We start from the raw sequence: 13,785 nt of genomic DNA, 5'->3' as shown, positions 1-13,785 counted from the left end.
GCACCTTAATTTGCATCATTGGTAACACCTGTGTTTATTCAGCTCTCTCATGTCAAACTGGCTGCTGTGGATCTGTCAATATTATCCTAACAATACATTTTCCATGCATATATACTGTATATGTTTTGCTTAAACCTACATCTTAAGACAGTTTTTAATAACTATGAATCCAAATGAGTCCAAATGTTAGAAAAGCTTTTACCCTAATATAAATCTGATCTTACTGCTGCTAAACCAATTATGTTTAAAATAACTGCACCACAATTCAGTGATTTGTTGTCTATGATTTATTGCAATTTCTCCACAGCGTTTTTTTGTTTTGTTTTTTTGTTTTTTTTTTGGAATTAGTGCAGCAGAGTGGAAAAACATAAAGTTATTTTTTGGAGAAACTGTGAGGGGAAAGTAATGTGCCAGATGGGGTTTATACTGCTCTGACAACAGGAGTGAGCTCAAAGTCAGAATGATCAATTAAACTGTGTGGGCTGGTAAATGAGCCTTTAATGCAGTAGCTCGGTGTGAATGGGATCATATTTCTCTAGAGAAAACTTTATTTGTAATCATAATGTATCATATAATAATAATAATAACTTGAAACACACAAGTTGAGGGTTACAGTTTTACAATAACACAAATGTTTTCTCTGCTAGATTTTTCAGCACAGGTGTTTTCACTTCTGGCTGATTAGACGTCCACTATCATGCCTCAACAACAGTGCAAATGTGTGGGAGGTATCAAACACTTTTTGCACACACCTCCACTGTGCACGCTAAAATTAGGCCCAATAAAGCAAATAAGTGACAACATGTGTATCTGTAGACCTCAGGTGTGTAGGGCCTTTACAAATATCAGGCTAGTTTTCTCCCTGTGCGAACAGAGCACAGACGTCTGTCTGCTCCGGTCTGTGTTGCCCAATATTATATTTATGAGGTTCAAATTCCCAAATTCACTTTTTATTTTTTAAGTAATGCGTGGTACTATTGCATTCAGCCAAAAACAATCCAAAACACATCAGAGAACTTCAAAATGTTTTATTCCAGTTTATTGTAATGTAGTGATGTTGTTTATCAGGCATGTGGAATAGATGTGATTTAAGAGCAAAGATTCAGTTGTTCATGGTAAAAAGTTTCAGTGGAGTTTTATAATAAAAACAATCTAATATAAATCACATTCTGCTTGATTCACATAGAATATAAATGAAGAGAGGCTGTGCTGCAAACATGATTCATTCATTCACTTATTTTTCAGTCTCGTCCGACTCCGTGTGTCACTTTGGGCCTGTCGATGCGGTAGACAAACTCTGCAGGCATGAAGTAGCCCAGGTACTCCACGGTGTCGGGTGTTGTGTCTATGTAGTAGTGACCACCTTCTCCGTGGTGGCTGAAGCAGTGAGTGTGCTCCACACGCAGGTCCAAGCCCTGCATACACAGCAAGCACTTTACAAATGCACTGCAAACGGGGGCTAAAACCATGGACTCATGTGTCTCACTGAGGTGAATGTTTGTTCTACTTACAGGGTCTCTGGACACGAGCACTGACTGGCAGATGAGCGGCGCGCTGACCTCAAAGTGTTTGAGCCAGTTGTTGACGTCATCGTTGGTGTTCAGAGGGCAGGCTGAGAACTCCCTTGGCTGTCAATGAGCAGACACAGAGAAATTAATTAGTGCATGGGTAGACTGGGGACGGTTGTAACAGGGGGCAGTTGCAACAGGTCTCATTCAACCTATCAGAAACATGCTGGCTTGATGATACTCATACTGCACATGCTCAGTTAGACCCTCTCCTACACCAGGGAGACAGAAGTCACATTCATCTTCTGCTGCTGCATTTACTGGAGGTATGAATTTTTTTTGTTTTGTTTTTTTGTTTTTTTTTCACAGGCTGTATTTTCATCTCACTGTCCTGACATTTTATATGAATTAATCAAAACTTACTTTGAATCATTGTTTTGATGACTTTCAAGTGAAATGTTTATCATGTGTTACCCAAATATAAATTTGTATTGATTTTGTCAACATACATAAGTCTGCAACATCAGCACATTGATGTAGATGTAAATATCTGTTTTTATTGTTTTTTTTTTCCTATTCTATTTTGAATTTAATTAATTATCTGTATTGTGTTTTTATTACCTTTAAATTGCCTTGATACCTTGACCAAAGGTAGGTGTAACTCAATAACCTTTTTTTTGATAAATATTACTAAATAAATAAACAATAATATAAAATTATTGTATAAATTGTAATTTATTATTGTTAAACTTATTGCTTATTGGAACAAAAAGAAAAATTAATTGGTTAAATTTAATGTATTTTTAACATGTCACAGCTGTTCCTTGATCACGTTACGACTGTCCCAAGGGTTGGGGTCAGTTGTAACATCTGACTTCTTCCATTCAAATAAATACTGTGAAAAATGTCATAAGCAATCTTCATGAAATGGTGTGGGTAATTAGCAGACAGATGTAAGTTTAATACATCAAGATTTAGTCCAAATAGTCTCTGAATAAGTGATGCAAAATGCGTTGCAACCGTCCCCAGTCTCCCCTAACCCTGAATGACTAGTAGTTATGCGTTTTGTGTCACGTCCAGTATTTACCATGATGTGGATTTTAGCTTTCCCTTTCTGGATGATGAAAGTGCCTCCCAGAGCCAGGCTTTTATCAGGGTAGTGAGCTTCCAGAGTCGTCCTCAAAGAGGTCACAAGACTGCAGCCGCCTGTCCTCTTCTTGGCCCGAACCTCGATGACCTGCAGGTGAAAAGGGCACAACAGCTAAGCTTCCTTTTGTTAATGTTTATTCTTTAAAATGCTGAGACGGGGCTTAAGTTCAGCTTATTAACTTATAGATAATTGAGTTCATGTGTATATTTAACCAGAGATGTTCATTATTTGCCAAAAAGCAAATGCTAAGATGACAATGCATTTTTCAAGGGGATCCCGCTGCACGCACCATCATTCATCCTCAGATAAGACTCATTACCTTTCCAGGCTTCCCTTCACACGCGTATAGATTTCCCAGCAGTCCAAAGCAGCAGTCGGAGAATCTGTCACTGTACTTTTCCTGCAGACACTGACCATCAGCTGGGTTGATGGAGGAGAAGTAGCTGCTGTTCACCGCAGGGCTTCCCTCAGCTTCAGTCAGAACCAGAGGCATCAGCTGTGGAAAACAATATTTAGTCCCTCAGCATCTGTGTTACACAACTGTTCTCCAGGTACACAATGACAACATGATACTTCACTGTAGTCCCTTTTCATTATATTGTTAGCTGTCAAATGTGCAGCTTTCAGTCCAAACTCCAAAAAAGCAATTGCACAAGCACCCTAAGTTTGTCCTTTTTTAATCCAATATTTACTCTGTAGCCAGACATGCTGGTATAAAGACATTAAATTTATCTGACTAAGACCTTACTGGTACCAGTTATGATTATATTTTTGGCCACTGCTTTAAAAAAAATGTTTAAAAAATAATTGTTTGCATCCTAGGGGGGCTTTCGAGGTGATATCTGGGGCCTCCGCTCCACGGGAAAAAACTGGAGACAGGTTTGGATCAGATTACTGTGAAATGTAGTCAGTTACTAAAGACAAATTAGATGCATTTGTTTGTAATTATCCAAGAGATTACAAAGAAAATGTAATCTAAACTGAATTTCTTTTTATTACTTCAAAATCAAACATTGAAAATATTGCACCTTTATATTGCAAAATGGACGCATTCACAAAAAAATAGTTTAATAAATATTCTTTTATCTCTTTAAATACCTGAAAACATTTTCAGTGCAAAAAAAACACTTTTTCACGTGCACTTTTCATGAATTATTAAAGCATTCTTATCATGAAAAATGTTTAATGATTTTAAAGTTGGCAAATTTTAAAGACATTCAAAAATGTTATCAAGTAATCCTTGATCATCTAACTATAATCTAATTACACATGTTTTTCAAATGTGGGCTGATTATAGAATAGTTGTTTATTTTTTGTAATCTGATTATGTAATGTTGATTACATGTAATCCGTTACTAACCACGCCTGACTATAGAGCTGCACCCGTCAAAGAGCAACACATACGGCGCTCTGAAGTACTGTAAGTGAAGATATTTAAGTTTGGAGCTGTGGTGTGAATGTGACGGGGGTCAGAATGATTCACCTCTGCGTTCATTCCAAGTATTCTGGAGGGAGCGCCTGCTGCACCGAGGATGAAGGCTCCCGGAAGCTCCAGCTCCTTTGATATTTTGTTCATGTCATATTCCTGCGAGGAGGAGGAGAGACAACTCTATAATAATCCCATTCACTACATGTGAGCGATCATTATCTCCGTTGCAATATTTTCATAAAATCTACCTTGTCCTTCTGAACCAAGGGGACGAGGTACGGCACACCACCAACATCAGTGATGCGAGGATTTCCACACAAGCCTGCAATGAGATGACGCAGGTGACGTTTAGAGAACCATGACACTAATCTGGTCGGCCTTCACTCCTTCCTTCTTCATTCTTAAAAGTAAATTCAGTGCATGTTTAAAGGGATAGTTTGAATTTTTTCGAGGTGGGATTGTATGAGTGCTTATCCAGAGTCAGTGCATTAGCTGCAGTGAATGGCAGTCTGCACGTCCCCAGATTGAAGAAACAGAGAGGAGTAACAACACCGAAGCTAAGCTAAAGTACTGCTGTGGACAGGCTCAGCAGCAAAATGTATTTTATCCACCTGGTTGCTCTGGAGAGAGCAATATTTGGCTTATACAGTATAACAGTGATTTCTCATCAGAAAAGTCTGTCTGGTGGCAATGGAAATATTCTAAATATAACACAAACTGAAACTGATATTGATTTTTTTTAGGTGGATGTTTTTGACGTGGCTAGACTATGTTTTGCTGCTGATCCTGTCTACAGCAGTTCATTGCTGTAATAAATAAAGCATATTCTAGTAGTTGACCTTTGACCTCTGTGAAATCCAGTGGTAAAAGATCAGATCTAGCAACAAAATGTATTCAACATATCAAAAGTCAATTCAGTCTCAGTGTTTTACTGTTACAGCTGATGTTTTTGGATTAAAGGGACAGTTCACACAAAAATTACACCTTACCCGTACCAGAGTTTTGGAGATATCAGCTGTAGAGATCTCTGCCTTCTCTCAAGTATAATGACACTCAATAGCACTTGTGGTGCTCAAAGCGCAAATTTTATTATAATTTTTTTTAAATTAACGCTAGTGTCTCTTTCCAGAACTTTCTTTATGGTTGAAAGGGCATTGCTGTTAAGTTTTTCCAAAAGTATTTCTTTGCATTTTGAGCACCACAAGCCAAGTTCCATCAGAGAGAAGGCAGACAGCTGATATCTCCAAAACTCTGCAACTCACACCAAAACACTAAAGGCCAGAGGAAAAACATGTAATTTATGACTTTGTTCTGAACTGTCCCTGCTGAATTCAATGGTGTGCTGCATTTTACTGCTGTAGATGTTTTCAGTTGTCCTGTTTTGAATAAATTTTCACAATTTTTACATTATGTGCTGCGCAACCGTATGATTTGGAAAGTAATTACTGTAGTAACTAAGGCTGCCAAACAAATGGATTGGAGTAAAAAGTACAATATTTGTCTCTGAGATGTAGTGGAATTATAAAGTTGCCTAGAATCTAAATCAAAGCTTGTATGTATGAAGGGTGCTTGTCAGGCTCTTACCTTTGACAGGAAACTGGAAGGGCTCCTCGGTGAGATCTGGACACTCCACAACACTCACCTGAACTTCAGCGAAGTTGTCTTGCAGTCCTGCTTGTAGCACTGCAACCAGCAACAGGTTCTTCATTACTGAATTACATCCACTTTATGAACGTCCTATTTTCATGGACACGCCTCCTGTAAGACTTTGCCTGTATATATCAAAGATGAGGCTCTTACCACCGCGCAGTTCCTCTAAACTCGGGGTGTGCAGCCGGACCTTCTCAGTTTTGCTGATATCTGCCATGTTTGCACACTGGAGGGTAACTGTACCAGCAGACTGTTGGCTCTGCAGTAAAACTCGATTAAATACACTCTTTTCTGCTGGCAGGACAGTATGGTTGAAGTGCAGCCAAAGAGTACATAGTGACAAGATAGTTACTCTCCAGACAGTTTTTCCTCGCATGTGCAGCCATTTATTTATTTATTTATTTATGTATGTATTTATTTATTTATTTATTTATTTAGTCAGTTTTTACATGGAAGCCCATTTCCGCCACTGAAAGAAAAAACATATCCCCAAGGTCATAATTATGAGATAAAAAGTTGAAATGAACTCATAATTTCGACTTTTTATCTCATAATAATGACTTACTCTGGGGATTTTTTTTTTCAGTGGCGGAAATGGGCTTCCACAGTTTTATTAGTATAATTGTCTCAATTTAGAGATTTTCTACATACACGATAATTAAACGTATTTAAACAATCTTATGTTTCCATTTCCACAATATTCACCTGCTGTTTATGTTTGATTAAGGTTAAAAGCTTTTGGCGGAAACATAATTCCTACTACAAGACAAGAGGCAAAAGAAAATTGTCAATACAATATGGACAGTTTTTTATAGCTGGAATCTGCTCACTTGCTAAATATGTCACTCTCACTTTTTTTTCACGGTTTATGTGGGAAAAAAAAAAAAAAAAAAAAAAAAAAAAAAAGGTGTGATCGAAACGGGAAGTAGAAAGAGTGAAGCCTCTTGTGTAGTTGAGTATTTGTGCCTCCTCTTTGGTGATTGGTCAGATGATTCGTCATGACGTCGGTGACGTTAAAATACTTCCTGGTTGACCCAGAAGCACATGTGCAGCGTCTCCTCGTTTTTGTTTTGGTGCCGCCAAAAGCAATTTTACCACATTGTTGAGGTGTTTAGGTGACAACTATCACCACTCATCTGTAGCGGACCTTTAATCAGACAGAATAACCACATTTCCAACATCTTTTCGTCGGAGGCGTCCAGCTTATTGGGGTCTTTCCATTTCCTGCAAATGAAAACCTCCAGTATATTTCGCACTGTCTTTTGATAAGATAATCAATGTCAGGAGCGCGTAGTTCTTCATCTTCTTCTAAATCTGATGACATTGCTGAGGCTCTGTCGACAAAGCCATGCTCCGTCGTGCTGGACTCATCCCTTCCAGACAGTGTGAACGAAATGTCGCAGTGTCTTGAGTCTTCTGTGGGACACGACAGACAAAATGAAAAAGCTGATGAGCCTGCTGAAGCAGACAGGTAAGGATGTTACTGACCCACAGATGTCACAGTGATGATAGGGGAGGCCGGGGGCGATTGTAACATTTTCTTTTTTCATTCTCCTTCATATCGCACAGACTACTTAAGAAACACCAGTCATGTTTTGATATAAGAACCAGATAGGACTGATATAATTTTACAAAAGACATTTTCACTAAGTACAAGACTATACTATAATATTAATTTTAATGATGTCAGTACAGTCGCTTCCGTGGTGGGATTAATACAGTTAAGTCCCATCAGAAAGTTTGCACCATTGTGATTCCTTTAGCAAAGTGGCAATGGGATTTTTCCATTTTGGATTGGTGCAGAAAATAAGCTCTCTGCCACGTTTTGATTATTATTATTAGATAATTTTCACAAATAAACACCAATTTTATGATTTTTTTTTATGTGTTAAGACATTCTCAAGAAGTAAAAAGCAAATGATAGGTTATAGACAAATTACACCATGATCACATGACTCAGCATCGACCCCACTAAATAAAAGTTGTTTGCCGTAATGATGTTTATTGTCCTTGACAGTGCAGTAGTAGGTTCAATTGTAGTCTCAATTATCCACTTGTTAGCAACTGCCTTTTTAAAGACACAGAAAAAGGTGGGGTATTTACTGACATTTTATGTCATAAAATAAAATGTGAAAAACTGTCAAGGTTGTGTTAACTACAGGCCTCATTTCTCATAACAGAAAACCCACTGACTTTGAGATTAGTGAACCGGACATGCCAATATGGTAATTCATTTCTGGCTTTTAGAACTCATTTCTACAGTGTAGTCTGCATTCAAAGGCAAAGTCTATTTTTAGGCATGGCAACTATTGTAGTAATAACTACATTTTTACTATTTGAATTCAGTTAAAAGTACTTTTACACTGAAACATGTTCATTTTCTAATAGATAGGTATGTCTCCACAGACAAACAAGGTGCTTACATTGGTCCATGTGGCTTGGGAGCACTTGTAAAACAGTGTTACAACCGTCCCCAATCTTGCATCCATGATAAAATCTTGTATGCTAGTTAGCAACACCTATGGTAGCATAATTTGTTCATGTTAATTTTTAACCAATAACCAAGAGATGAAAGTGGTCTAAGTTTAAATGTATAGTCATCTAAACTTTAGACAGCAGAAGAAAAATACTGTACATCCATAAAGCCTTAAAGTCTTACTGAGCATGTGCAGAGTAAGAATCATCATTCTAGCTTGTTTCTGATTGGAAGAATTAAGTGTGTCATGACAGCCCCCCCCCCCTCCCCCAACAATTGCCCCAGGTCTCCCCTACAGCTCCTCAGCCTGAAACGGCTCCAGTTTGACTTTCTAAATGTATAACTGTGTCTCTGCAGTGATTCAGGAGACAGCTTGTTCATGACACAGATATCAGCACCTGAGGCTGAGAGAACGAGACGACGTCGCCGCAGCCCGAGGTCAGACCCCGCATCTTTCAGAGATCTAGAGGGAAGTGGAAGTGATGCTTCATTGTCTGATTCCCCTAAAGTATCCAAAAGTACCAGAGAGAGGAGAAGACTACTGATATGCAGACTTCCAAAATACCGTTTCTCTTTCGTCTCGGGGGAGAAGGGAAAGCTCAGTGGCTCTGTGTTACGTAACGGGCCGAACATCAGCCTTAATGTACGGATATATAATACTTAAATACACTCTTTTCTGCTGGCTGTTATAGAACTTCAGTGAATGCTTGCGGATGTGATTTAGTGTCAAAATCTTTCCTTTCTACAGAATTGTATCATGGGAGGCTTCTTTAAATGTGTCAGAGAGCAGTGGATTATGTGTCGTGGAGGAGAAGATGATGATAGGTCAACAGTTGACATGGACGGCAAGTGCATATCTCCACTGTCAGAGTAAGTTTATTTCAAGGAGTCATGCTTACTTGAAGTAACATGTATAATTTAAAAAAGATATCATGGATTCACCAACACTCAGTGATCACAGATTATTCTCCTCCATTATTAAGTACAATGTTAGAGAAACATACAACTTAATAGTTTTTTTGAATGTATAATATGTAACTTTTCTACATTAAAATGTTTAAGAAGGACTAGACGTATGTTATATATTTTATGTTGTACATTATCCCAAATGTTTTAGAAAGTGTTTAAATCCAGAGACACTGATCATTTTAAAGCAAGCAATGTGCGTCATTAGGTCGCTTGTAACTATAACTTCTTATAACTTCGGCATGAAATTACACACATTGTGTTTAACTAAAACAATGATTTAGAAATGTCTCCGTCTGGTTACTGAGCTTATTGTAGTATTGAGACATCTGTAGTAAAATGAGTTGATGAGATTATGATAAATCTAGATGCTAGTAAACATTTGGTTTTGTTAGTGCTCGAACCGAGTCCTGCTTGTGACAGAGTTGATCACAGAACTTTGTAGATAGACAGAGGGAACACATCAGCTGCTCAGTTTTGAACAGTTTACCTCTCATCTTTCTGGCACAGAGTTCTTTGTCACAGTAAATAATCATTTCACCAAACACTTGGGTTGCCTAAAGATCAACTTTAGGACTGCTGCTTTTTAATCTGCGTATGTTAGCCTTTGGAGTTGTCATCAGTAGCACAGCAAGCCCTTTTAACTAGGACTGCAACTAACAATTATTTTCTCTTGCGATCAGTTACTCGATTACTGTTTCCCAAAGCCCAAGGTGACGTCCTCAAATGTTTTATTTTGGCCACAATCCAAAGATATTCAGTTTACTGTAGTAGAGGATGAAAGAAACCATGAAATACTCACGTTTGAGAAGCAGAAATCAGAATTTTTATGTTATTTCTTTAAAATCGATTTGAACCACTGCATGGGGTGCGTGGATGACCAGGGAAGAAACATGAGAGTTCAACAAAGTCAAATGAATATGATTTATGTAGGACAATAAACAAACATGAGTTTGCTGATGCTGTCACATTGACCTTAATTTCACTCAAATTCAACCTGAATCTTTTTTTAATCAGGTGCTTCCCCAATTATTGTTAAAAATTGTGGGTGGGGGGCGTGAACTTTTTATTTTTGGCTTCTGAAGACGGCCATACCAGAAAAAGTTACGGAACCATTGTAGTAACATGTCAAAACTGTCTTATGGGTAAAACAGTTTTGACATCTAAATGCCATTTTCACGAGTGAAAACTAAATCAGGCCTGTTGATTTAAGTGGTAAAAGTTGTCATTTTTATAAGTAAACTTGCCTCTATAGCCTGGCTTTTCATTTGGCTGTTTAGTGGCTGTTATTTATTTTATCTAATAATTTCTTTAATTGTATTCATATCCATGCTTTAATAAGTTTACTTTGTCTTATCCAGTTTATTTGTTTTGGTCTTTTTTTTAAATAATTTTCTATCTACTTTATTGGTTTTCATGATGATATTTTAATGATGTTGTTTCTCTATATTAATCTCGCTTTTTTATTTGTGTACACTTGTACTCTCTTTTTGTCAGATTATTGTGTTTGGAAGGTGTCGTACAATTAAAACACAATTATTCTGTTACAGGGAAGAAGAAGAAAAGTCAGAAGACGAGGACATCAAAGTTGTGGTAAGCAGACTGTGAAAACAAAAGAATCTTGTATTTCGTGGCACTTTTATTTGTGAGCTTTATTATAATCTGTGTCTTGTCTTACAGAAGAGGAAATGTTTTGTGGCAACATCGAAAGCAAAGAGGCAACAAAGCTGGAGCAACCATTTAAAACAAGAGAAGACGACGAGGAATGGAGGCAACGCCAGACGAGAAACCTCACAAAGAAGACGATGCAAGACCCGTGAAAAAGGAGATGAGACCGTGTCTTTACAGCAAAAAGCAAGGGAGGAAGAACTCAGTAATGATGGTGATGCTGCAGTTTGTGAGGCTCCTAAGAAACGGAGAAGTTCAAGGCTGTGTGCACAGAAGCACAGAGAAGCATCCACAACTGCAACAGAGCCTCAAACTGATGTTTTGCTGGATATATCCCAGACAGAGAATGAACATGACAGCCCGGATCTCTTTGAAAGTCTTCCAGATCTTCAAAGTGACACAAATAATGACAGTGAACCCAGGGAAAAGAATGGAAAAAAGGAGAAAAAAGGAGGAGATCATGAAAGTATAGAAGAAGAAGAAGAAGAAAAGGGCCACGGTCGGGAAGAGCCAGAGGGTCTGCATGCTGCGACATCTGCATCGCAGACTAGTGATGAGCTGGAATTTAATGAAAGAAATTATTTGGAGGACTCATTGCATGATAATAGCAGAGCAAGACAGGAGGAGGGAGATGTTCCCGATTCAAAACAAAAGAAAAAGAAGAGAAAAAAGTCTGCAGCAGAAAATGTCAGCCAGGAAACGGATGTAAACCTGGAATCGGGTGCGAGAGTGGAGGATTCTGGGTTTTCAGAGAGCTGTAACGTGGAGAATGGAGGCAAGAAGAAGAAGAAAAAGAGGAAAAGAAACAGTGAGGACGAGGAGCACTTACAGTCCAGAGAAGATCCCGAACTTCTAAGTGATGACGCTGAGATAAAGAAGAAAAAGAAGAAAAGGAAAAAAGAGAAGACTGTCATTGAAGAAGAGAAAGAACTGAATAGAGCTTTAGATTTGCCTCCAGTGTCAACAGGACAGGTAGAAGAATTAGGAAATGGTTTAGAAGATACTACAGCTCATGAAGAAACATTAGAATCCAGTTGTGTCAAAAGAAAAAGTCTCAAAAAGAAGAAGAAACTGTCATTTTCTGACGATGCTGCTCAGGACAAAGAAGAGGTTGTAGAAGTGAGTTTCTCTAATGATGCTGTAACCCTGGAAGAAAGTACTGACATGTCACTGAAAAAGAAGAAAAAGAAAAAGAAAACTATCTCTGAGGAGGTGGATATCTCTCACACTCCTGAAGAAAATGAAAAGGTTGAATGTAAAGATGATACCCAACAAACAAAGGAGGTCCTTGAAGCTGATGCTGAACTGGTGACCAAGAAAAAGAAAAAGAAAAAGAAGAAGAAAACTACCTCTGGGGAGATGGATATCTCTAATACTCCTGAAGAAAATGAAAAAGTTGAATGTGACGATAATACCGGACAAACAAAGGAGGTCCTTGAAGCTGATGCTGAACTGGTGACCAAGAAAAAGAAGAAGAAGAAGAAAACTACCTCTGGGGAGATGGATATCTCTCACATTCCTGAAGAAAACGAAACAGTTGAAGATGATACACAGAAAATAAAGGATGCTGAAAAGAAGAAGAAGAAGGGGGAAATAAGTGAAATATTTGGCAGGAATATCTCTGAAGACAGTGTGGCACAAAGCGATGATTCAGTATCTCTGCGGAAAAAGGAAAAGAAGAAGAAGAGGACCACTTCCTTCCTCGCTGCTGATGTAGAGGAAAATGGCCTTCAGACACACGGGGGACAAAACCGTCTCGATTTTGAGACGGAATCAGCAAAAACTGGAGGAAATTTGGAGGAATCTATCAACGGGGTGGGGAAAAAGAAGAAGAAGAAAAGGAAGAGGAAGAGGAAGGTTTCAGAAGAGCAGGACAGTGTGGAAAACGATCATGAGCTGGATTTTGGGGAACCAAAAGAGCCATGTCAGAGTGCTTTGCCTGAAACCGTCGACACAGGGGTGAAAAGGAAGAAGATGAAGAAGAAGAGTGTAGATCAGGCATGCCATGAGATCCAAGGGAGTCCACCAACTGCCACTGAAGATGGAAATCAGACATTAAGTGATATCAAAGAGAAGAAAAGGACAAAACGCACTGATGATAATCTGCTTGAGGGGCATTCTGAGTTACAACTCCAAGAAAGCAAAAAGAAGAAAAAGAAGGAAAGAAATAAGCAATCAGCCGTCCCTGACATCGTGTCCAGCAGCCCTGCGCTGTCAGAGACGTCTGTTTTAACACCTACAATGTCGTTTTCAGACAGTATCATGAAAAAAAAGCAGAAGAAGGTCAAGCACGCACTTCATTAACCAAGAGAGGACTTCCCGACAGACTGTTAGTATGAGCTGCTGACAAAGTGATGGACTGAGTTTATGTTGTCATGCACAGTGTTAAAGAGAGAGTTCAACTCTGCTGCTGCTGCTATTTATCCATCTAGAAAGTTGTGGTGTGAGTTGCAGAATTTTGGAGATATCAGCTGTAGATGTCTGCCTTCTCTCTTATAAAATAGCACCAAAGAAATCCATTTAAAAAATTCAAAACCAGCGTCTCTTTCCAGAGAGATGTCTCATGTAGGAACTGTTTTCTTTCTAATATTAGAAAGACAGTAGTTCCGAAAGAAAGAAGTTCCTACATGAAACTGCTCACAACAGGGTCTGTGCGTTATTTTGAGTTGAGTTTTTCCAAAGTGTTTTTGATGCTTTAAGCAACACAGGACTAGTGCCATCTAATTCTATTACATTGGAATTCAGCTCACACCAAAACTGTATAAATGAATAAATAGCACTACGGGCCAGAGGAAAATTATGTATTTTTTATTTTTGTGTGAACTGTCCCTTTAAAGTTACAAATGAAAATGCCTTTTACAATGGTAATGTTTTTTTTACAAAGACTTTTTCTATGTATTTTGTTTTGTACCAAAGCGTTTTACTGTCATGATTCTCA

At 38.3% G+C, this 13,785-nt stretch overlaps 2 protein-coding genes across 2 annotated transcripts; one reads left to right on the top strand and one right to left on the bottom strand.

Annotated features, from left to right (window-relative positions):
* Nucleotides 1-1,109: 1,109 nt before the first annotated feature.
* bkgd (beta-keto-L-gulonate decarboxylase) lies at nucleotides 1,110-6,064 on the bottom strand. The gene is made up of 8 exons (XM_084730245.1): nucleotides 5,888-6,064; nucleotides 5,672-5,770; nucleotides 4,336-4,409; nucleotides 4,142-4,243; nucleotides 2,978-3,154; nucleotides 2,596-2,745; nucleotides 1,512-1,628; nucleotides 1,110-1,415 (listed from the first exon to the last, which is right to left on the bottom strand). The coding sequence occupies exons 1-8, from the start codon at nucleotides 5,952-5,954 to the stop codon at nucleotides 1,242-1,244; spliced, it is 960 nt and encodes a 319-aa protein (XP_084586371.1). The 5' UTR covers nucleotides 5,955-6,064; the 3' UTR covers nucleotides 1,110-1,241.
* Nucleotides 6,065-7,131: 1,067 nt separating this feature from the next.
* pho (phoenix) lies at nucleotides 7,132-13,581 on the top strand. The gene is made up of 4 exons (XM_084730606.1): nucleotides 7,132-7,208; nucleotides 8,571-8,721; nucleotides 10,797-12,131; nucleotides 12,279-13,581. The coding sequence occupies exons 1-4, from the start codon at nucleotides 7,132-7,134 to the stop codon at nucleotides 13,149-13,151; spliced, it is 2,436 nt and encodes an 811-aa protein (XP_084586732.1). The 3' UTR covers nucleotides 13,152-13,581.
* The last annotated feature ends 204 nt before the right edge of the window (nucleotides 13,582-13,785 follow it).

This window comes from Lutjanus erythropterus, chromosome 11 (genome assembly GCF_056507025.1).
Source record: "Lutjanus erythropterus isolate fLutEry1 chromosome 11, fLutEry1.hap2, whole genome shotgun sequence".
NCBI lineage: Eukaryota > Metazoa > Chordata > Actinopteri > Lutjaniformes > Lutjanidae > Lutjanus > Lutjanus erythropterus.
The sequence above is the reverse complement of the archived record's forward strand: the minus strand, read 5'-3'. Positions and strand labels throughout refer to the sequence as shown.